A 25,050-nucleotide genomic window follows, 5' to 3' on the forward strand; every position below is an offset into this window, starting at 1 on the left:
ATCACTGCTCACCACTTGTACATCCAGCCATTGACTGCAGTTCTTTGAGTGCAGCCATCCAGCCAGTTCTTTGCCCACCAAGCGGCCCATGTGTCAAATCCATATCTCCGCGATTTAGAGACAAGGATGTCGTGCAGGACAGTGTCAAATGCTTTGCACAAGACCAGGTAGACAGTGTCAGTTGCTCTTCCCTTATCCATCTATGCTGTAACTCCATTGTAGAAGGCCACCAAATTTGTCAGGTACAGTTTGCGTTTAGTGAAGGCATGTTGGCTGTCACCGATCACCTCCTTATTTTCCATTTGCCTTAGCAGAGTTCCCAGGAGGATCTGTTCCATGATCTTGCTGGGCACACAGGTGAGACTGACCAGCCTACAGTTCTCCAGGTCTTTCTTTTTCCCCCTTTTTAAAAATGGGGTTTATGTTTCTCCTTTTCCAGTCATCGGGAACTTCACCAGACTGCCACAACTTCTCAAATGTGATGGAGTGTCTTAGCGACTTCATCTGCCAGTTACCTCAGGACCCACGGATGTCTCTCATCAGGTCCTATGTACTTGTGCAGTTTCAGGTTCCTTAGATGGTCTCGAACTTGATCTTCTCCTACAGTGAGTGGTTCTTCATTCCCCCAGTCCCTGCCTTTGCCTTCTGAGACTTGGGCAGTGGGGCTACAGCACTTGCTGTTGAAGACTAAGGAAAAAAAGTCATTGACTACCTCAGCCTTGTCCGTATCTTGGGTAAACAGTTCTCCTGCTTCTTTCTGGAGAGGTCCCATATTTTCCCTAGTCTTCCTTTTAATACTGAAGTACCTGTAGAAGCTTTTCTTATTGCCCTTGATGTCCCTGGCCAGATTTAATTTTATCAAGGCTTTAGCCTTCATAACCTGATCCCTGGCTGTTCCGACAATTTCTCTGTACTCCTCCCAGGGTACCTGTCCTTATTTCCACCCTCTATAAGCTTCCTTCTTCCATTTAAGATTGTCCAGGAGCTCTTCATTCATCCATGCAGACCTCCTGACTTTCTTGCCCGACCTCCTTTTCCTTGGGATACATCACTCCTGAGCTTGGAGGAGATGATCCTTGAATATTAGTCAGCTTTCTTGGTCCCCTTTTACCTCCAGGGCTTTATCCCACGGTACTCCACCAAGCAGATCCCTGAAGAGGCCAGAGTTTGCTCTCCTGAAGTCTGGGCTAGTGAGATTGCTGTATGCCCTCCTTGCTGCCTCCTTGAACTCCACCGTTTCATGGTCACTGCAGCCAAGGCTTGTTGGTGAGAACAAGGTCCAGCATGACATGTCTCCTCATTGGCTCCTTTATCACTCGGAGAAGGAATTTATCATCAACACATTCCAGGAACCTCCTGGATTGCTTATGGCCTGCTGTGTTGTCCCTCCAACAGATATTGAGATGGCTGAAGTCCCCCATGAGGACCAGGGCTTCTGAATGTGAGACTACTCCTATATCTGTCTATAGAGGGCCTCATCCACTCTAGACCAGGGTCTTCCTGGTCTGGTGGCCTGTAGCAGACCCTCACTGTGATGTCAGCTGTCCCTGCCCTCCCTTTAATCTTGAACCATAAGCTCTCTGTCCACTCCTCATCTATCCCCAAACAGAGCTCCAGGCACTCCAGCTGGTGACTGACATAGAGGGCAACACCCCCCTCCCCATCTCCCCTGCCTGTCTTCCTAAAGAGCCTGTATCCTTCCATTCCAACACTCCAGTTACAGGACCCATCCCACCATGTCTCCATGATGCCAATAAGATCATAGCCCCGCAGACATGCATATGCCTCTAACTCTTCGTTTGTTCCCCACGCTATGTGCTTTTGCATAGTCATTTAAGTCAAGTCCCCAATGAAGCTGACTTACTGGCTGGAATTCCCTTGTGCTGCACTCCAGGTGCTCTCCTGATGCCCTGTGGTCCTTCTCCATGCTCTGGACACCTATTGCTGGCACTGGCATCCAACTAGTAGGAGTGGGATGGACTGAGGTTCCCGTACCCTGGTAACTTTAGTTTAAAGCCCTCTTCACCAGCTTGGCAAGCCTCTGACCAAAGATGCTCTTCCCCTTCTCTGACAGATGGACCCCCTTCAGCCCCCAGTAGACCTGGTTTCTCAAAGGAAGTCCCATGGTCTAAGTAGCCAACCCCCTGGCTGTGGCACCAGTCCTGTAACCACTTATTGACTTGCCAGATTTGATTGGTCCTTTAAAACCCCCTCCCTTTGACTGGGAGGACTGATGAAAAAAAACACCTGTGCTCCAGAGACCTTTACTGCCTCTGCCAGGGCTCTGTAGTCCTTCTTGATACTCCTTAGACTGCTCCTGGTGGCTTCACTGGTGCTCATGTGAAACAACAGCAGCAGATAATAGTCAGTAGACTGTACGAGGCTTGGTAGTCTCTTTGTGACATCCCTGATATGAGCCCCCAGCAAGCAGCATACCTCTCTAGACAGTGCGTCAGGTCGTCAAGTGGTTGCCTCTGTACTTTTCAGAAGAGAGTCGCCTACTACTATCACCTGTCGCTTTTTCTTCGTTGTGTTGGTTGTTATATGCGGAGCAAATCAGGCTGCCTTACTCAGCTCCAGCATCTCTCATGATGTTACTGGTCTTTTCTCTTCAGTCTGCAGAGCAGTGAAACAGGTCTACAAGGGCACCTCAGGCTTTGGGGAAAGTCTCTTCCTCCTGCTGGTCCTTGCCATTGCAAGCTTCCATTCTTCTGCATTACTGGCTCCCATCTCTTCTGTGTGTGCCGAAGGGGGAGTCTTTGGTTGTTTGGTTATGAGCTGTGGGTCCACTGCAGGCTGCAGTGGTTTTGGCTGTTTGGCCATGGGCAAAAACTCTAGGAACACAAACAGATCTACTTCAAAATGCCAAATGCAGTGGCAGAAAAGCTGACAATTTCTGCAGACATTTAAGAATGTTCTCCAGTTGTCCTCAGCTGCTGCTGAAAGCACTCGGCATTGACATGGTCCACCTTATGCTTCAGTACCATATCCCCGTTACTGATGACGTTATGTATCTATCTATACATAATACTTGAGGGTACAACTTCTGACTTGGCTTCACCACCATCAGCAGTACACAAAAACACACTGTACCACATATAAGTTTTTCACACCCATAACTAACTTGCACTGCATACTGAAATGTTCATGAAGATATATATTGTGATTCCCAACCAAAAGTAAAATCAGATGATAAAATTACTACAGCCTCAAACACTGTTAAATTACCACATCAAACACTAATCATAAACTGCTGAATTTTTGATGCATTATGTCCATAGTACTTGATCTGATGTGCACATTTGTATTTAAATATACAGCAGTAGTCACATGCCAGGCCTTCGCATGTTTGAACACTTCAAAAAACATAAAAAGATGGAAGCTTGCCCCTAAGAATTTACTGTCTAATAGAAACTTGCCAAAAGCAAAACCAGATAAACAAACTAACTGTTCCAAAGAATGTGCAAGAATGATCCTTAATTCTCCGTTAATGAGTATTTTGGATTATTTTTTCCAGAAAGTAGCTTAAAGAGAAAACCCTGTTACTGCCACTACATTCTGCACACTCCATGTTCATAATTTTATTTAGAAAGACTTTTAAGATGTTTTTTCTACAGGCTTTCTTGAGAGCGGACTGCTAAAAATGAGTAAATTGAATTTTTGCCCACTGCAAATCCAGTAACTGGACACCATCAGGTGATCAGTGCAGAATAGTTATTGTATTCCATCATTTTTTTCAGTTCAATAGCTTTTTGTATCATAAAAACAACAATCAAAATTTTAATTGCTTCCTACATTTGCAGTCTTACCATGGGGCCAGGATGTGAAAAGGCATTTGAGAAAACGTAGCTTTTCCACACAAAGATCAGTTCCTTTATGACCCATTGTGCAGTTCCTCTATACAACATTGCTTTAATTTCCAAGCTTCCATTTAAATTTAGAAGCAGCCTCCAGTCAATTCCTTCCTTCCACTCACCCTTTAGAAGAGGTGTGAAAGGAAAATATAATCTTGAAGTTTCAGGTTGTTCCCAAGACGTACATAAACCATGCACATCAAACACAGAAGTGTATCACCTAAAAAAGTGTAGAGGCAGACTCTATTCTGGACAAGGAAGTAAAAATATGCATTTTGTATTCTGCTGCTTTTAAGCCACTCACTGACAGCTAATTTAAAGTTACATGCTCTTTGCTTTGCTCCATGCCAAACACTTCAACAGGCTATAAAGAGAGTTGGAAGGCAAAAGTTTGAAAAGTTTGGATGACAGCAAAAAAGTTACAATAGATTCTCTACTACATACTAGGAAACCTAAAGGGAGAGTCACATCTGCTGGGACTAGGAGTCCACTGCGTACCAATGGCATCACAAAGAAGTCAGAATAAGATCCCAGGACAGAAGCACTGCAAGCAGAAAGGAACTGATTTGGGGTAAGGGTACTTCTCCATTTTCTGGCAAATGTTGTTAAGCATTACTTCCATTTGCATTTCATTTTTGTTTTCATGACTGTAAAAATCTTTTAGCATAATGAAAACACATCCTATAAACAGATGGTCTTAAGATACTTTAGAAAAGGAAAAAGTATCAGTAAATAATTTTGTCAATACCTGATCCAGAGGAACATGTTTCACTAAACCGCTGACGACAGTCCTTGGGCTTGCTTCACCAACATCCACTTTTTCAACATATAGAGTGTCTGCATCTGGATGCTTTTCGGCAGTAATGATGCAGCCAACACGAAGATCCAGACGAGAAACATCTACAGGTTTTGCATCACTACTTCCAGCAGCTGGCTGCTGTTTCTTCTCCTTCTTTTCACCTATTAAAGAAAGTTTAGTTCACGAAATCAATCTTAAAAAAAAGCATAAGTAATGTATATGACCATTGCAAGGGAAAAGCCAGCTACAATATCGGAAATAAGTGTAAATCCAGTGTAAAACACAAATGAAGCGTAAAGAGTTAGCACTTTTATTACTAGCTTCCAGTGGAGAGTCATCATACACACTCCAATTTAGATTGTTACTCTAAGTAATTACCATCTCAGGACAGAGGTGTTTTCTTGTTTGCAAAGTGAAGTCATCATGAACTTTTACTGTAGCTAGCATGTATGCAAGTGACGTATATATGCTGCCAAAGGTAACATCAATAAGCCTGATAGCACTGTTTTAATAATTAGCAAATACCAGTAAGCCTTGCCATGGTGTTCACCAGCAAAGGGAGACTAAACAATCACAAGTCATCAGGTTACCAGTGCCTAACAACAGCTCCTGACTGTGGACAATGCTAAGTCACTGCAACTGCACTGTTGCAAAGTAACCCTTCAAGATGACCTTAGCTAACATTTTTCACTTCTCAAATACACCAGAGTGTGAAAATGCTCATGGCTTATGAGGTTTCACTGATGTGAAGTCTTTATCCTATGGCAATGCAAGGGTTTATCATCACCCATACATATTGTATGATATAAAATAGCAGTGAAACAACACTCCCCATACTCAGCTTCTTCTTTAGATGTTCCCTTCGAAAAGAGCAAGTTACATCCAGTTTGTATGTAAGACTGTCCTACTTAAAAGACATTCAAGATTGTTTAACAACTATAACCTCTGGGAGATTAAGAAGTATCTATGAAATGCTTACTAAAAACAAGAATATTTGTTATTCTTTTATCCAAGATAGCTTACACATTAACATAAACTAAACTCCTTTAGGGAGCAAAAAAGGAAAAGTGGACACAGCAGGCAATTCAATTAATTTATCATTGCTCTAGCACAGGGTTGAAGTTCAATAATACATTCAGTAATAAAAATGCAGTATTTTTTTAACATAAGCAATAGATCTTCAAAAATACTTCAGTTCATATGTGATGAATAAAAAGCTTGTGTTTGCCTGTTTTATTAATCAAATTGTAATTAGACTACACTCAAATTAATAAAGCCAGTCATATATACAATAATTGAAAAGAAACTGAAAAAACATCAAAATAGTTAATATTTAATACATAAGATCATTTCAAAGACCTGCCATCTTTATTCTTGGTATCACTCCTCACTGTTCTCCACTTCATGATGTTTCTCTACAATAGTGTGGAGCCAAAAAAATCAGCTTCTAGCACCCTATTTATTTCACTTTTCAGAAATTAATTCTGTCACCAAATAAGGGAAAGAGAACACAGCAAAGCATGTCTGTACACAGCATATATACAGATGCACAGAAAACATCCATTTCAATGCCACAGGCTAAGGAGAGAACAAACTGCACTCTGGCCAGTGTGAGAGTCAGGTCAGAATCAATATCCGCTGAAGCCTCACAGACGAAGTGTGCAAGAAGTGGAACAAAGAACATGGGAACAACCAGAGAGGAACCAGATGAGATCGGTGACAGAATGCCAAAGGATTTGAGATATTCCATAATTTCACCAATTTCAAGACTAAAACCCAAGTTTTACAAATTGGTTACTTTAACTGTTAAATACTCTACCTACAATAGATGTTGAACTCCACAGAAATAGCCTGGTAGGGCTTCTATTTAATTTCATGCTATATTTCACCTTTTTCCAAGTACAGTCACTGAAAGGAAACAGTCACAGATTGCTTTTCAAATTTAAGCTACGTAGAGAAGATAATGAGAAATACAATACAGCTAAGAAAACTGAAGTACCTTTTTTTTCTACTTTTTCCTTCTTTTTCTTTTCTTCATCTTTAATTTGATCTTTGGAATCAGGAGATGATGCAACTGCTGTAGTTTGTGGAACATCATCTGAAAATGAAGCTGCAGAAACAGTTGTGCCAGGAGGAACTGCGATCTGTTTCACTAAAATCAAAACCACTAAAGTGAGAAGGGGTACCAGAACTTTGAACACCACAACACTTTAAATTTCCAACATAAATGAAAAAGTAGAGAAAGCTGAAACTTTTGCTTAAAATACCTAAACCACAATGGCTGAGTAGTGAAGCACAACATTGCAAAACACGTATCAGAACTCAATCTAGATATAATTATTCTGATCAGTTAAGAACAATGTATTTGACTACACATTTTTTATATGGGAAAAAGTGCTAAATGCAATAAAACATACAAGCAAACACCACCTTTTTTTGCAGTTTATTTCAACATCTAGTTATCTTTGCTACTAACGATTTGTTGATTCCTCACTTCCTTTCCTTAAATTCTTCACATTACCTTCATGCTTCTTTTTAAAATGTTGATATAGAATTCTGGATATCACCAGCATATGATAGCATAAGAATTACCTCCCTTATACATTCTGCTCTTCTCAAGACTCTGATTAAGGCTTTTTACCAAATCATTGTACTGGGTAAGCATCATCAGTGGCTAGTCAATATCATCTAGGCTCCCCTTCCCAAGAAGGGTTAGACCAGATGATCTTTCGAGGTTCCTTTAAAGCTGTGCTGTTCTATGATTAGTAACTGTTAGACAAATCCTCCTAGTGTCACTATTATACAGCTCCCCATTCCACATACATGCTTCTTTTTACACTCGAGACATTAACCTTCCTGAAGAACTGCACTGTGTTTGTTGATACCAGCTCTCTTCAACACTAAAGTGATTTGCACAAACTATGTTCTTATAAACAATTTTTTAAAAATAACTTGAATCTGAGATTTGTTGTACCAACAACCACTTGCTTGCTGTTTTGCTTGCTAGTTGTAAAAGGATTTTTCCTCATTTTTTCAAAAAAATATCTCAAGCAATATTTTTGATGTTCTGTGTCCACCTAGTTTCTGTGCTCAACTACTTAATACTGTTAAAACTAACATACACCAATACACTTCAAAAGAAAAGATCTGAATTTAGTCCTACTACATTTTAGATAAACTAGCTAAATAAAGGATGATGCATGTGAAGCCAAATATTAATTTACTAGTCCTTTCCCATCTTGGAGAAAGTCATACACCTTGAGACTTCCCTCTCAACCATAACAGAGATTCTGCGAAATATCCTATCCCTGTCAAGAACTGCTGCAGAGTCAAGTACAGCTGCAGAGTAACAGATAATGGAGAAATATAAACTAATGGTTTGCTTTAGGACATGAAAGGGCTTTATTCATAACCAAAGGACAAAAAGAATTCTCTGCATTTATAAAACGCTAGTCTTTTTGAAGATTGAATGTGTTGGTTTAAGAGTAAAACATTCAGTATGGTTGAATGCTAGCATCCAGCTACACTGGATACTATCTCATCCAATTTACAATACTGACAGCGTGGGTAAAAATAATAACAGCTGTTGACAGCAGAAGAGGCATTCTGTGGAAATAATTTTAAAGAAGACACACTGGATCTGAAACAGTTTTTGTTTTTCTCCTTTCTTTTTTAATATGAATTATATAATGATTGTGTGAGTCGAAGAAAGCTACACAGAGGAGTGCAAAGAAGGAAAAACAGTGCAATGAAAGGCTGGTCTTACTAAAGCATGGAATCAAAAATTCAAAACACATTGTTTCTAATTTTACGTTACCACAGATTTTCTAAGAAGTCACTGCCCATGTGTACTTTGAACTATGGCTTCATTTTCCATAGGGATTTTTTCAGTCATGCTAGGTTAAATACTCAGAATATCAAGAAGCGCTAGACACCCAGCAATTTCTAAGGTATTATAATAAGTCACTGTCATCGGTCAAATTCAGGGCTTATTATGACAGGCACTGTACAAAACCATACAAATAAATAGTTGCACATCTGATTAAGATCTGGCATTTGTACCTGTTAGGCTTGCAGCTTACTAAAGTGTTGGAATTAAGCAACTTGTCATAGGCATGGAAGGAACCTAGGAAAATCCAGAATTTGTAAGAAACGCCAGAGTCACATAGAGAAAGATAAAAATCAAGAAGAATTAAAGATAGTTTTGATCATATTTTGTGCTAACTAGATCTACGTTGTATGAGGATAGGATTTTTTTTCCCACCTCCATTTCTAATTTCTGCCTGAATCAGCTCCTGTTTCAGCCCTTCAATTTCTTTCTTCAATTTAGCATTTTCCACACGGAGCTTCTTCTCTTCTCGAAGAGATGCCTGTAAGACTAGAGTTGACACTATATTAAAAACAACAAGTTTCAATAATTAGCATTCATCAGAGGATGTGAAACATGGTGAGCCAAACACCAAAAAAAGTGGAAACTTTAAAGGAGTATATAACCAGTAACATTTTGGAGTCCTTTTTTGTTAGAAATAGCCATTTTTTACAATACTTATGTACTCAAGTGGCTTCTCAATATACTTGCTTCTCAGTCCCCTAAATAGACTCACAAGAAAAATTCCAAGAAACCTATTAGAAAAAGCTTGAACATGTTTGTAATATCAAGCACCTTAATTCACTGATAATGACAATACAAAATATTAAAGTCGAAGGTATAATACTCTTGAGAGAAACTCGTAGAGGTGAAAAAGCAGTAACACATTCAGGCAAATGCACAGTCTCATTCTTCCCAACTCTCTCCCCCCAAACAGAATCATATACTATCAAATTTCCGTAATGTGTTTGTGTCCATAATCCTTCCTCATTCATGCCTTTTCTATTCCAGAATAAGCAGCTTCAAAAAAAACCACAAACCACAAGACATTAAAACGGTGCTACTATTACAAGCCTTATCTTGGAGAACTTGAAACAAACTTAAAAGGCTGACAACACTAATGAAGTTGTCCATGTTCTCATTTTTTCTTATGAGCATTTAATGTTAACCATCTGGTTAACAAGCTTATCATACGATAGATAATGCCTTACTAGCTTTCTCCTTGAGCAGAGCAACTTGTTGCTTGAGGTATTCAATAACTTGATCGGCCTCTGCACCCTTCTGCTCCAGTCTGTTCAGCACCGCATTGTTGGCTGCCATCTTTACCAAGTAACGGGCTAAAAACCTAGACAAACAACAGACAGTCTAAAATTAATGACTTCTTAATGTAATAACGCTACCATCTCTTATCACATGAAACAGCAATTCTAAAATCAGTTGCTGAATAAGAAATTTTTCTAAATGAATAAGCTGGGCTCCCACCTCCTAACGCAAAGCCCAAACAAAAAGCAACATTAAACAGAATCTGATGTTTGACAGCTGCTTTCATGTACTTTAGAAGAAAAGTTACTTTTCTTCCCAGCTGCAGAAAATATGTTCTTCCTTCATGAAACAGAAAAAAAATCCACCTTCTCAGAAAGAAAGGTCTGAATAAATTGGACAAAAAAAATGGGAGTAAAAGGAAAAAGGTTGGACAGGAGAACACTGCATCCTGGTTTTAGCTGAAAAATTTAACTGTATGCAGAATTTTATTGAGACTAAGAAAACAGAAACATCCTACAAAAATTTCCAAACTTTTCTAATAAATTTATTCAGAATATATTGAATACTTCCATACATTGTGGTTGTACATACATTGAGAATTTACTGTTATTTTCCTTTTAAGCAGGATTCATCAGTATTTTTACTCATCTTGGATTAATACAATTTTTATTGTAGGTTTATACCTTCAGAGTTATTTTAGCACTGCTTTCAATTGTTTTATTTCACTCCCACTCAAATGGAGGGCCAGGCACCCAGGTAACAAATTAAAGATGCAAGAAACACAGAAGACCAGTGAAGGCAAGAGCACAAATAAATGCTGTCTAGCCTTCCTTCAGGATGTTCAACTCTTTTTATTGGGTTTTTCTAATGTTCTAGAAACTAGCTGTGCCTCGTGTGCAGCCCTTATTTCTTGAAAGCTACCAAATTTACTCTACTTCCTTCTCTGCAACACTTGTGTCTAACCATAAAAGCTCAAATAGTAGCAACAGAATGATGAGATACAGTTACAGTCACTGGTATCTGCGGCAGATAGTGCTTTTACCCTCCCACTCCATATCTAGATGAAGAAAGAATCTGTACTAACAGCTGCCTCATCTGTAAATCAAGAAAGAAAACTGATCATAGGTGGGAATAAAAGGGGCCTTGCAGATCTTCACAAGCAACAGTGATGCAATTCCTGTGCATTTGTCCAACTGCAAAGGGAAGAGCTGGTAACAAAACAGCAATCCCAATCCGTGCACTGGCTCCGCAACTTTATCAGAGCCTAAAAACGTCTTTTCTCATATCAAATTGGCAGAAAACTTCCCCTTTTATTGCAAGATTATTCTGACACTATGACCTAAATCTGTTTTTAATGTATGAATATTCTCTGTTGGGATTTGCAACAAAAGCCACACTCAAGACAAAACAGGTTTAGAAATAACTGAAAGGTGAACAGATACAACCATGCTCATGCCAGTGTCAACATATAACCTTTGCTGCACTCTCAGTATTAATTTACATTTTATACCTGATCTTCTATTACAAAGAACTTAACTTTCCACAGCTATGTACCTTTGGAGGGGGAAAAAAAAAAAGAAATAAAAGGTAAAAGACAACAAATCAGGAGTTGTGTAATTAAAAGTTTTCAAAGTAAAATTCACAAAGCCAGAGAGAGATACAGTAGTCAGATGACACATGGGGTATGCTCATCCTGCAAAACCAATGAATTGGCCAACGCCTTGCCTTTTTTGCAATGTAATACAATCAAAGTCTGTTTTACGCATACGGCTTTGTTTAAGGATACAAGAACATCACTGTCATCACACCTTCCACTCATCCACAACAGATTTTTCTTTTAAAAGAAATAAAATCTCATAGAGAAAATAGCAGTAAAATCATCTCTCCAGGACAACTAAAGTAATCTTAATAGTTAAATTAATCTCTACTAAAAAGAAAATAATTTTGTTTTCACGTGCAGTCCGAAAATAGAGGTGTTTAAAAAGGAAAATAGTAATTTCAATAAGTTACTGATTTAGATGTCAAAGGGAAATAGACATGAAACTATTACGGTACAATGTAGCATAATACAAAGCCTGGGGTATTACTGTCTGCATACCAGTAAGATTTCTCGCAAGCTACATATTCTCTCTGGGGAACACAATATTAACAGTGGAAACTTTGCCAACAACAACAGAAATGCTACTAAAACTTCAAAGTGAATAGAATTGGTACATTTTATAGGTTTTAGCCAAGTTGGCTAATGAACTGAAGATCTGGAAATAAAGTTACATGATTACAATGGGTAGACATTTTCCCACTTGTCAAATAAATTTCTGTAAACCTAGCATTATAACAATAACACAAAGGAATAGGTATTTCCGATACTAATAAAGAGCCAACAGGCTGAAATGAACTGCTACACAGGCACAGGAACTCATACAGCACACTGATAAAATTATATCTAAAAAGGGCACATTAAAAAAAAAAAGTTAAGATCCACCCCTTATTATACAACACAAAACACTTAAAAACATTAGCATTGAAACAATCAAAGGTTATAGTCAATTATTTTTGGAATTTTTTAACCTTTCCCCTATTTCCTTTGCCCTCTATTACCCTGACACCACCCCACCCTGCACCAAAAAACACTCCAAAGAGCCAACCCCTACTGGCGATACACAAACTAAAAATATGAAAGAAAACCTGGAATAATATCGTTTAAAAAACAGAATCAAGTCTTATTACAGAGAGATTCTGACCTGTTTTGCAGAAAATGTTCCAGAGACCAACTGAAAGTAATGTCACTTCATATAATTGTGCCTAGTAAGTTGCTTTCCCTTCAAATAAACAAACAAAAAAAAACCAAAACCCCACACAGTTCTGAAAAACAAGTAAGGAGTAGCTATACTCAGACTTCCTGAAAAGGGCAACCTTCTGAAGTTACCTGGTTGCTCAGCTAAGGGAAACTGTTTAATTTCAGACCTCTCACGAAGTCTCAAAGGACTACTTTATTACTGTAAGACATTCAGAACTGCTCCAAAACCCACTTGCTCCGCTACCACTACAATGGCACCCAATCTTCAATTGGCACCTAATCTTCTCATGTCCTGCAGTCGTTCACACAGTTACATATCAACACATAAAAGTTGTTTAATTTCTCATCATTCTACTTGCTGATGAAAAGATTTGCCTTTTTTTTTTAAAAAAAAAACAGAAAGTACTGCCTCCTGTGGTCTTCTAAGTCGCTGCAGTACTGTCATAGGAGAAAACAGGCATTATTCTACTTTGTTTCTCAAGAATGTGTAAGTGTCCCCAAAGCAGTGAACTCCCTATAATAAATCAAGACTTCTCATATAGTACAAATTATCCCAAGATTTCAACATGTTTTACAAATACTGCTTTTTCAACATTGGCCTAGACCTTAGAATATATCCAGATCAAAAAGTGAATACACCAAGAGGATGCTAAAAACAAACGTTGTTGTAGCTTACTCTTCAATATTAATACTCTCTGTTTTTAAAAGCAAGACTTCCCCCCCCCCCCCCCCAAATTAATGACAAAATTTAAAACTTAAACTCTAAAAATTGTTTTGGAATCTATCCATAGTCCAAACATGGAACCAATTACTTTTCACTATTGGAAAAGCAATCATTTAACCAAAAAAAACAGAGATTGGAAGCCAACTGATCCCCAAAACCTAAAATAATTAGCTCTAAGCATTCCTTCTTTCCAGCTGGAGGTTTAAAAAAGCTCAGTATTTGAAAGTTCTCAGCTTTTTGTTGTGATGCTTTGTTAGTATCAACACACAAAGTAAGGTTACTAATATTACGAGCTCTAACCTGCAGACTTCTTAGTAAGACTTACTGCCTACAGATCAACATGTTCTCCATGTATGCATCACATACATCTATGACAGTGATGCAGCTTGGTTTCAGCATTTGCAATTCCATAAAGTCTTATGCTGCTCTCCTAGATGACAGGCATCTTATTTCTTGTTCTCATTCTTTCTCATGGGTCTTAACACAACACAACCAAATGCCATGCACATTTCAGTTGGTCACCCTGGGCATATGTCGAGACAAATAGTTGCCAAGTTTTGGCTCAAAGGATGTAAAACGTAACAAAAATCATGACTGCCTGCTTCTCTTCTCTTCCTCTCCCACATGTACACTAAGTCCTCCACAATAAAAGGGTAAACTTTCACAGCTCACCACACTTAGGCAGCATTCTTCATTGCACAGTTGCTTCACTCCAACCCACCAATGCTCTTCATTTTGTGCTAGCTATGGAGGAATCAAGTATTTCTACAGCAAAGCCAATCCTACTGATCTTTACCAAAGAGCAGATAGCCATCACAAGATGGCCTAGACAGCCTAAACATATGCCGTAGAGAGAATGCCATGTTTATGAATAGCTGCCAACCAAGACCTAAGATCAGGCAAGGAGCCACTACAGGAGAAAGTCTGCAAAAAGACACGTTTGCTTTTCAATTGAGATGCTCGATTCAAATTAAAAGTTTGTCATTATGAAGCAGAACCAGTGGGATCAGCCTTATTCTAAAAGTTATTGACAACACAAAGGTAATTTCTCCAGTGTTAAATAAAGTTCATTCATTTAAACTGTAGAAAAATATTTAATGGCAATTCTTCTTCTTAAGCTTTTGCTCTTAAGTCTCAAGCAGTTCTCAAATTTAACTCCTTTTCTTCTTCTGTGAGATGTCTGAAAGACACTCCATTGTGGACAACTTGTATAGCAAAGTATTCTACTTTCTGTAAAGACAGTATCAACAATCACTTTGTTTCTGCAAGAAGTGTGTTCAAAGACTTCTAACTGAGCATCTTTCTTCAGTATGGTCATTTCTGGCAGACAATCTTACAAAAATCCATAAATATAACAAAACGTGCCAGCTGTTTGCCAGATTCTGCTTTCCTATGCTTTGCACTTCTATGAACTGTCAGGACACAGTGATTCAGATTTAAGAATCTCACATCATACCTTTTTATTCGGTAAAGTAAGAAACAGTAGCGAGCAGATCAAAACAGAAGAAAGAAAATAGTGGAACTATGTTATCTTTGCTAAACCAAAGTATCAGTGCAACTAGGAAATTGTAACTTGTCCCATCTCTTCCTGTTTCAGAGAATCGGCATTCATGCTTTAAAAATCAATTCTCTCTTAAAGGTTTCTGGTAACTTCTGATCCTAGACCTGGTGCTATATTTTTGCCTAAGATTTACAATATCCAACTTGATTTCACATTTTTGGTAGAAAAACATAAGGTTTAGTTTGCAAAACTATGAAAATTTAGACTATAAAAAACCCCCAAACCTGAGGAGAGCTATGACTGATTAGTTTTGAGATCAAATCTTAGTTTTGATTTGATCATCTCCCTACTTCACTCTAATTAAAGCACAATAGGTCAGCAGCAGTTTTCAATTTATCATTGGGGAGGCAATGGTCTGTAACATTTAGTTACAAATTTGCAGGGATATAATTCTATTGCTAGGACATTTTGGAAATCTGCTATATTCAGTAAATTTCATGCACTTACCTACCATTTCCACAGAAGGTTGGGTGTTTCACTGGTTTTATACCTGTTACACATTGTAAAATACAATTATGGCTTTTACACCCAAATATTCCTTCTCAGGAAATGCAATTCTAAAAGATTAAATGTTTCTAGGCTTCAAAAGATAGAGAAGAATCAGGGTTACATATTGGAAACGCAGGTTTTTCACAGTTTTACGTGTGGAAAAAAATACAATTCCTCAATCACAAAATAAAGCAAAACATCAAGCTGTTCAGAACAGGTTTCAAAAAACATGCCTTTTAAACCTGTATGTAAGCAGGAATGTAATGCTGAGGAAGAAAACAGAAGTATCTTAGATATTAGATACAACTTTTGCATTGCTTGAGACTACTTAATCACAATCAAGGCCCTTGTTATAATAAAGCAAAAAGACAGAGGGCACCCCATTACACTTAAATATCTTTTCACCCACATTGAAAAGACAGGCGCATATCAAGTAGGATTTAACTATCAGCTCATTTATCCTTCAAAATTAAGTATATTGTTAGCTCTGTAATGGAAGAACGTAGGTTTCCTAATCTCACATTGTTGAAGTAAGTTGACAGAACTAAAAATATGGTTTAAGGCCCCGAGTAAATACGTGTAAAGGACCAAATGTAGACGCTTACCTAGGTCCTTCTCTGCATACAGCAAAGGAGACCTACCAAAATATTTTTGACAGAACAATGGCAAACCCTTGAAAAGCAATAGCTAGCAATGATAGCACAATTAACAAAGAAAAAAGAAAAACAAACAAAAAACACCACACTTTTTTGTCAAAATTTTGAGCAATATTAATAAACTGCAGTGTAAAAACTAGACGTTACTATCAAATAAATCATCATGGAACCTCATTTTTGACTCTTAGTACTAGATCAGTAATTCTCTACCAGGTACTAGAAATGCAGCACTAGAAAAGAACAAATGAAATTTTAATTATTAACTTTGTATTCCGCTAAAGAAAGAATCCTCTTTTTAATATGAGCAAAATGGAATTACAGCCTAGAATGTGAGGGGGTAAAGTATAGCTATACAGTTTTGCAGACTTATAATTGCAAAAAGACATAAGAATTCCATCTTCCTCATTCTCCCCAAACAAGTGATTTATAACTGGGGCTTTAAACAGTTGACCAGCCTGATTGATTTTTTTTTTTTTTGAGCGCTTAAATACAATTTTTTAAATTATTCATAAACTATAAACTCCTGTGTAGTCAGCATCGAAAGCAATTTTCCAAGCAGCAAATTATTAGGAAAAGTTGTAAATTTCTGCCATATGTTATTTCAACTCACATCTTCCACACTGAGAGTCAGAATAATCGCTTTGCAGATTTCCAAACAACTAGCATGCCTAACACAGTCCATCCAAGAAGCAGTGCCAGCCCTAAGGAATGATTTGCTAGCTCTGGAGACTACAGTCCAACCCTTCTGGCTGCCAGATAAATCAGGCTCAATGCCAGCTGCAAACAGGTCTTTTAGTAGTCCTAAGAGCCTACCCCTCCCTATTTTAAAGGGCTGTAAATAGTAAAAACACACACAACCAAACTTTTTCATAGTGAAAAACACTGCAGCATGAAAGAGATTTTTTTCTTTTTAAATGTCATGGAACATTGCACAAAAAAAGGCACATCCACTGGTACCAATTTTGAAGCAATAGAATTTACTCAGTACAGGTTATTTTTAAACATGAAGACAAGTTTGTCTTGAAAGGGAAAGTCACAAGCAAGTCACAGCATTAATGAGACAGGCAAAAATCAAACCTATGAGAAGCAACGAATGAAGAAGTAAGACAGGCATATGTTACAACAAATAAAGTAGAAGCATTAATTTTTTTACTTTAAGAGTATTGGGACAGGCCTAATTTGAATTAAAATGGATCTCTTGGATCTGTATGGTAGAGATCATTAGAAACTAAACAGTCACAAGTAAAAATTATTTTAGTATTTTGTTCCAAGTTTGCATTTCAAGATTTAGTAGATGCCACAACATATTAGTTAACTGCATCGTATTTTAACACACTACAGCTGCAACATTCAAAAGGTTAAGGTAAGTTAAGAGTATTTGCAATTTCATTCACATCCTGGCCGTAAACTTTACTAAATTTGTATTCAGGGAGAAGTTTCTACTAATGGTTGCCTCAGTCCAATTCTGAATTAACTCTGTACTCTTTCCCACCTCTGAGCAGACACCCCTAGGACTAAACAAAGCAGAGACATGACTACAAGGAGTTCTGTCCAGGTTAAGACAAAAGTCAAGTGATTTGGATGTGGTTTGTAACAAATTTTTCACTTTCTGAACTACCAAAAACTTTCAGTTAGAAAGACCGTGTACAAAGTTACGCATAACTTAATCTCAGAAGACTGCCCACTAATTCAATAGACATGGATGGCTCACAACATGGCTCAAGAAAATCAACTTCTTTGCACTGCCTGACTTAAGCCTCAACAGGTTACACACCCACTACATCTGCCAGGTCCCCTGGAAGTTCAGTAGAGATTCATCTGGTTGTGCTTTAAAGCGCAGCCTGAAATTTTAGCAGCAGCTCATATGCCAGAACAGTTGGACAGCCTTATGTTTTTTTTCAGCAGTGTGTATCTTTTGGATCCCATTGCATTAATATTTTAATGGTATTATCAGAATGTTATGGTAAACGATCACCACGGGCGGAAGGAATTCTCACATAAGTCCCACGATGGAAAAGATGCAACACCCACGACATGCTACCTTGTTTCTTTGACCTTCAGCATCGATTTTCAAACCCAAAATACATCCAATTCTTTAGAATGCGAAGCTTGTATCAAAAAGTGACTTTTTGGGTGTTTTTTTTTTGTTTGTTTGTTTCTTTTTAAATTTATAAAAGCTTAATTTTCCCAACCATGGTGTATCCTGTGGCTATCACTGAATATAAATAAAAAAGAAACTGCTACTCATGCCTCAAAGTATCCTTATAAAACTTCCTCGACAGGTGATGGACTTTACAATTACAGACACACACATATGTCTATAAATTCAGAAATACAAGCAGACTCAGCTGCATCTGGACAAGTCTGCAAGGTCAGCATATGCCACAGGAAATCGAAGAATCTGTACTGTGGTTCACCCTCTAGGGTTTTACTGGGGAGTGAAAGCTTTAGACTACTGTTATAACTATAGAGTAAACTACCCATAAATCAGACAGCAGAATAATCACAACTGCACTGAAATCTACCTGTTGACACCAAGCAGAACACGGTTTCTTATGTATTTTATTGATTTTTGTAACTTTATCCTAAAAAAGTGAGCATTCACACTACCTCTTAATTAAGAACAGGCATAAGAGATATGAAAAGGTAAAGAAGAAAGAAATGTTTACTCCCTCTCTCTAAGACAAGTCACACTTGAGAACAAAAATACATTTTAGAAGTATCTCTCAAAATCCAATCTTTTTCTTTTGGATCTGTCAGACCAGTAAGGATAATAACCCTTGTCAAAAACCCTATATGCTAGAAAGACGTTTTAAAGATACCTTCTCCTCAGAAACTTGCAGAGTTTGGAAATAAGAATACCCTTAAGAAATGTATTTTACGTCAGCAGCAGTCTGCAAAATAACAGTATTATTTAGGTAGTTCACAGGAACATTGATCCTCCTTTGCAATTTTAATTCACGATACTCTTAATGTCTGAAACCTGCCTACTAGTTATCATACGTACTTCAACTGTGGTTAAAGAGACTCTTGAAATTTATTACTTCTACATTAATATTGGCTTTTCTGCACGTAAAAGTGGTGTCCTGTAGCACAGCTGAAGGAAAACAGAATTTAACCACTCAGTTAAAGCAAGTAGTAAGGTTAAAAATAACCACTATTTATTCACAAAAGCATTCAGCAGACATCATGCAGATGCACAGCAAAAGAATCAGTGTTCTCTAACTACAACCTCATTAACAATTGCTGGTATTTACCAAGGCAGAAACTTTAGGTATTCTTTTATGTGGGCCAAATAAAGCCGAAGAAAATTAAACCTGAAAACGCATGTGTTTGTGCGTGTGTGTGTCTGTATGTAATCAACGCAAGAATAAAGGCAAACATCTCTTAATGGGAAGCAACAAAGCTGTCAACCAAAGCTTTAAGGGAAAAAGCAGTCCTTGCTGAACTTTGAGGTTGCAGTATCTTTTTTACACAGGCAAAACCCTCCCACACACATTCAATGACCCAGCCTCATTCATCAATAATTGTAGTTTCCAGTGTTGAATTCACTCACGTAATACAAAAGAGTGGTATTTTAATGAAAATCTTCTATAAAGATACTAACTTACCCTGCACAGAGAAAATTATTTATTCAGCTATGGAGTGAAAAGCCTAAATTAATTTAACCTTTAGATTTAAAGTGAGCCAATAACAACTAATCCTTAGCAGCCAGAGGCAGTTAAATGTCACTTCAAAACCACATGCCAGCACATATTCCTGGCACCAGTCTCAAAACACAGGTCTTTCCTTTCTTCATGTACAAAGTAAGAAGAATTAAAAATCTAGCAAGCATCTCATCTGCTTAATAATTGTATCTGGAGATTTTTCTAAGTATTGTAACTAACTACCTTTTGGATCAATGACTTACTTGCATGGTAGAAATACACATAATATTTTTTTCCCTTTTGGAGATAAAAGAATGGAACTCTGGAAAAAAGGTTTTCAATAGATTTACATTTCTGCAGATGAAGACTTCACTATTCTTTCTCAGCAGGAAAACTAGCTAACCATCTTCTGAAGCGAAGACTGTACAGCAACTACCTGTCAATCATTTCTAAATAAAGTGCACAAAGTAATAATTCAAAGGATACTTGAAATCAAAATGCCATCTTTCCTTCTGCTCAGACTTGAACACCCACCAAAGGGTTATATTAGTACACAGCTATTTGAGATCTTCTACTGATTCAAAATAAAAGAAATTTTTACAGAAAGACATCCTTTGTGTACAAGAAAAAAAAAAAACAACTTTCTCCTGTACAGCAAGTGCTGCTTATATTGGACACAGGGATTTTTTCTTTTTAAAATAAGAATCATTTAATTCTTATTAACAGAGATTTTATATGTTTATTTCACATTTTGAAAACCAAATCAGTTTGCCAAGACTGATAAATCAAATGCAAAACCTACGCAAACAAAAGACACTTTCGACTTTGGACTATTGTAGTTATTCTAGCTGACACACAGAAATGACCTTCTCAAATCAAAGAGGGCGATCTTGAAAGGGTTATTTCTGGCCTGAGTTGTTTTCTATTTTCTAAACTAGAGGGGAACACTGAGAGGTTTTTCAATTACATTTTAGCATCCCTTGCAAAACTCTAGCTGTTAGAGGACAGTGCCTGCACCTTCTTCATCCCTCCGTTAATTTAACGTTAATTTAACATTCAGTTCATTAATAACTTCTCACAAAAATTTTCACGCACTGGTACTGTAAAGAATTAAGTTAAGGACACGACTGCTACTAAATATCTGGTTTTATGAGCACTTGATAATCCAATTTTAAAGTAAGTATACTTGCACAGTCCAGAATAGCAGCATAGTTAGTTGAGTTAATAGTATGTTAGTCTAGATAAATTTCTGGACCACAAATTCTATAAATACTTAAGCAGTGCTTGAGAGAAAGCACAGCAGTAGTGTATCTTTTAATGGTACCAAAAAAGTAAGCAGTCCTGTAATTGCCTTTCAGAACCTTCTCGGCAGTTGCATGTAGCGAAATGCATTTCAGGTTAACAGCTTTTAGAACTTCTAGGATGAAAATGATTTTTGCCTCTTTTAATACTAGACAAAAAAAACCCCAACCATAACCCCCCCAAAACACAAAACAAACAAACCCCTTGTGTATTCATCTCAGAGACTGAGAGGGTTGATGTCAGCTATTAAGATTGATGGTATCTGACAGAAAAATCCTCTGAGCTGCTTTTGAGGAATAGCCGTATTTCATCTATGGATTCAAAGCTTCTTTAGTTTCCATAGTTTAAAACAAATTGAGCTAAATTATAATGTTGCTGTGTTCCAAATTATTCTATTAAAAAATCACACCATTTAAAAACAATTATTTTCAATTAGAATATCTTGGTTTAGCATCTTCAAAAAGTGCAAATTTGCAGGTAAGTTCTCAGTAAAATTTAATTATAAGCTCTGTTTAAAGGAAAAAAAAATATCTGTGCCTAGTTCTTATCTTTAGCATTATTTTACAGATGGTCATATGGATGTGGAATTACTTACCCACTGTGACGTAGCAGGGTAATTCAGCCCCTAAGAGAAGATTAATTTCCCTGGTGTACAATTCAGTGTCATATCCTAGTTGGCAACGGTGACTTCCTTAGTGTGTGACTGTTACCAATTACTAGAGCGCTTCACACAGAAGGTTTCAAACCTCACGGTAGGACAAGTACAAACGTGAACTTACAGCCTTCGCTCCAGAGCAACAGCTACCAAGCCAAATGCAGTGCCTCTTGCATGCCACATGCAAGCCCGTACACTGTTGTGGGAATAGCAGTCCCTAGTTGCCCCAGCCAACTGAGCTGCTGAAATGATCTGCTCACTTATCTTCAGTTTGAAACAAGATGCCACTGCAAAGCTGTATATTAAACTGTAATTGAAAAACACTCTGGGATAGAAACCAGATCCAATAGCCACGGATCATTTCTGGGAGAGGGTCCTGAAGCCAGAGACTAATCTTTAAACTATTAATTCATACTCAGTTGAAGTTATGTTGGGAAAGCTCCTGATGAGAAGGAAATGGAAATAAGTCTTCTATAATGTGTAGTTTTATGCCAAAAGATTGTACCAAATGATCTCAAGAAGAGATTTACTAACTTGAGGCAATTTTTGAAGATGTTTTATGCATTGCCAGCTGCTTTCAAATGTAAAAAGCATCTCAGAATCTGTCTGCTTTCAGATAATTAGGATATGAGACAACACACCAGGGAAGCAGTTATGAGAGGAATTCAATTTTCCTCTAATCCAGCACAGAATCTCTGTCAGGTTTTTTCCAACATTCTGAGGAAAGAAGAATGGGTTCTTCTACATGAATTGTGTTTAATAGATGATGGCTAAATACAGTATATATTGCTTTCTAAAATGAATGCTAGTTTAAGCTTCCCTCTCTACAGATTTTAAAGTCAAGGAACAGTTTCTAGGCTGTTAATTAATATTGAGTGCCATAAGAACCTAAGAATGGTACACAAAGTTGTGGAGTATAACAGAAATTGTAAAAGCTAGGTCAGCAGAAGGTATTTCTTTTCTGGAATTTCTCTCTGAAAACTGTACACAGCAAAGAGGAATTTATCCAATTCCCATTTCAGTAAGGTATCAAAGTCATTTTCTTTAGAAACATTAAGTGTCAACAAGTGATTACAGTTGCTGTTAGAGACCCCCACTGATGCATTTAATCATCAAAATAGATCCATTTCAGACTATCATGACTCTAGGTGGTAAATGCAACTTAAGAGAAACCTTATCTTTCATCTTGTTAGGCAGAGGTGATTCCCTCACTTAATCCTTTAAAAGTAATGAATTACTTTTAAAAAAGTTCACAGTCCATATGGACAATAAAAGGGTTTTGGACAAACATTCCCTCCTCAGTTTCTATGGACAGAATGGGTGACCCACCCTTACTAGAAGGACACTGACCAACTGACAATATCCTGACAAAACAGAATGAAGCAAAACAAACCACAAATGTGCAAGTGAAGAACTGGAAGATGCTCTGCTCCAAGACTCCAAAGAAAAGATTATTCAAATGCTGACTTATTGTCCTAGTTACTTTTATCACCTCATTCCTGCCCTGATCCCACAGTAGAAGAAAAGATTCATTGAGTAGCAGAAGAGGAACACAGCCAAGGACATTTAAGAGGAAGAATACACATGACAATCCAGAAACAAATTATTTGGTGGTCATACACTACTGCTAATGGAACTCAATGTTAGCCTGTAAGCATCAGCATTAGAATTAATTATTGGAGTAGATTAATTACCATAGCAAAATAAATAGCATACAAAGGAACAAATGCGCAATTGAATTGCTCCTCTCCTTTTTCCATTTGAACAAGCCAGTTACTTAAAATACAATACTGAAAACTGAAATTGCAAATTATTTTACAAGCTAGCAATAAAACAGCAAGAGGACGTTAAGATCTGAAACATCTGCCAGTCCTGAAAGGCATGTCATTTTTAAGATGGTTTCTTTAGGAAAAAAAAAAAAAAGAAAGGAAAAAATTAAAACTGGCATTTAGAAAAAATCTCATAAATTATACTGATTTTTTTTTTTTTGTGTTGGTCAGTCACCTGGTATTACAGAGCAACATCCAGGAGCAGGCCATTACTTGCATCATAAGCAACTGTCCCCTAGAAAACTGAACAGGGATCTGGCATGCTGAATTTTGTCATCAGGAAAGCCAGCAATTGCCATGCCTAAAACCACAGATATAATTGATTACAAATTTCTAACCATACTGAATTTATAAGCATTTGTCAGAAGTACAGAGCATGCTCAGGCAAGGTACTTTTCTTATTTAAATATAAACATGTATATTTAAATATAAACATGTATGCTTGGACAGTTCAGGAATACTCAGATGAATATGGTGACAATCACAAAACATTCAGAGCTCTCACACTACCCAAGTAAACTAGCACATTTTTATTATGCTCAAAACATGCTTTCTCTTCTTCTATCAGATCTGTTCAACTGGCTGGAACCACAGGGGCTACATCTTCAGGAGGGAAATACCTGCTTGCAAAATGTTTCATGCTTGTTACGGACTAAACCATTAGAAGACTTTATGTCTCAAAAAGCATAAAGGCAACTAACTAATGAATTAATCAATTAACAAAACACCACAGGACAAACATCATAGAAAACAACAACTTCCCACTTTGGATCCTATTCTCTTGCCATGCCTCTCCCCTCCAGTTTAAAGAAAAAAAAAAAAAAAAAAAAAAAATCAGCTCAAACTTGAAATTTCTCTAGAAAAGAAGAGGGAGGGAGACAGGCGGAAATAAAGGAGATGCAAGTCAGGAAAAGCCCGACTAGCCACATTTTATTACAGGCAAACTGGCTCAGCTGTTCAAGAGGCTTCCCAAGCAATATTCACATTGCACTCATGCATACTCAAGACCCCCCACAATTGCCATAGATATTTGCTTTTGTTCATATTCTCTTCTCCTGTCTCTCAACTTTCTAAACACACTTTAAAGAAGATCAAAAAAACTTGAAAGTGTAGTTGTTTAGTCTATGGAACAGAAGATAGATGGGAGATATGGTCTCATTCTTGAAACGCAAAGGAAGTTGGTATGAGAACAGAACTAAACTGTTCACCAGGTCGGCTGCAGACAGGATAAAGCAAGGAAGATTTAAGTTAGACCTTTGGAAAACTTTCAAGTAAGAGTAAAGGACTGAACAGGCTGCCTATGGAGGTTGTGGAATATCCATCACTAAAAACAAGTTAGGCAAACATCTGTCAGGAGTGATTAAGGTATAATAGATGAGAATGAACTTGAGATCTTTTGCTCCTCTTCTGCTAAGGTCTTTTCATTACACTGAGCATTACAAAACCAATAATATTTTCTTCTTATATCCCTGCATTTTATTTAACTTTAAAAAACATGTAGTAAACCCCACCCTTCCAAGTGCGATATTTCCACATATTCAAGTAAGATTATTCAGGAGAACAAAACACATCAAAGCTTTGATAACTGTGAAAGCAGGATAAATAA

General features: G+C 37.4%; 1 protein-coding gene across 7 annotated transcripts in view; it reads right to left on the reverse strand.

Moving 5' to 3' along the window:
• AIMP1 (aminoacyl tRNA synthetase complex interacting multifunctional protein 1) overlaps positions 1-25,050 on the reverse strand; it is a 39,749-nt gene that overhangs the window by 10,260 nt on the left and 4,439 nt on the right. For 4 of the 7 annotated variants that reach the window (XM_082482503.1, XM_082482499.1, XM_082482502.1 and 1 more), the window contains exons 2-5: positions 9,733-9,866; positions 8,918-9,043; positions 6,653-6,805; positions 4,603-4,814 (exon numbers count right to left, since the gene is read on the reverse strand). In XM_082482503.1, coding sequence (XP_082338629.1) covers positions 4,603-4,814; positions 6,653-6,805; positions 8,918-9,043; positions 9,733-9,841 — 600 coding nt within the window. In that variant the 5' untranslated portion in view covers positions 9,842-9,866. The remainder of the gene's footprint in view (positions 1-4,602; positions 4,815-6,652; positions 6,806-8,917; positions 9,044-9,732; positions 9,867-25,050) is intronic. The other 3 variants (XM_082482505.1, XM_082482500.1, XM_082482504.1) reach the window with 3 other exon arrangements.

Source organism: Vanellus vanellus (assembly GCF_965231255.1).
Source record: "Vanellus vanellus genome assembly, chromosome: 4".
Classification (NCBI taxonomy): Eukaryota; Metazoa; Chordata; class Aves; order Charadriiformes; family Charadriidae; genus Vanellus; species Vanellus vanellus.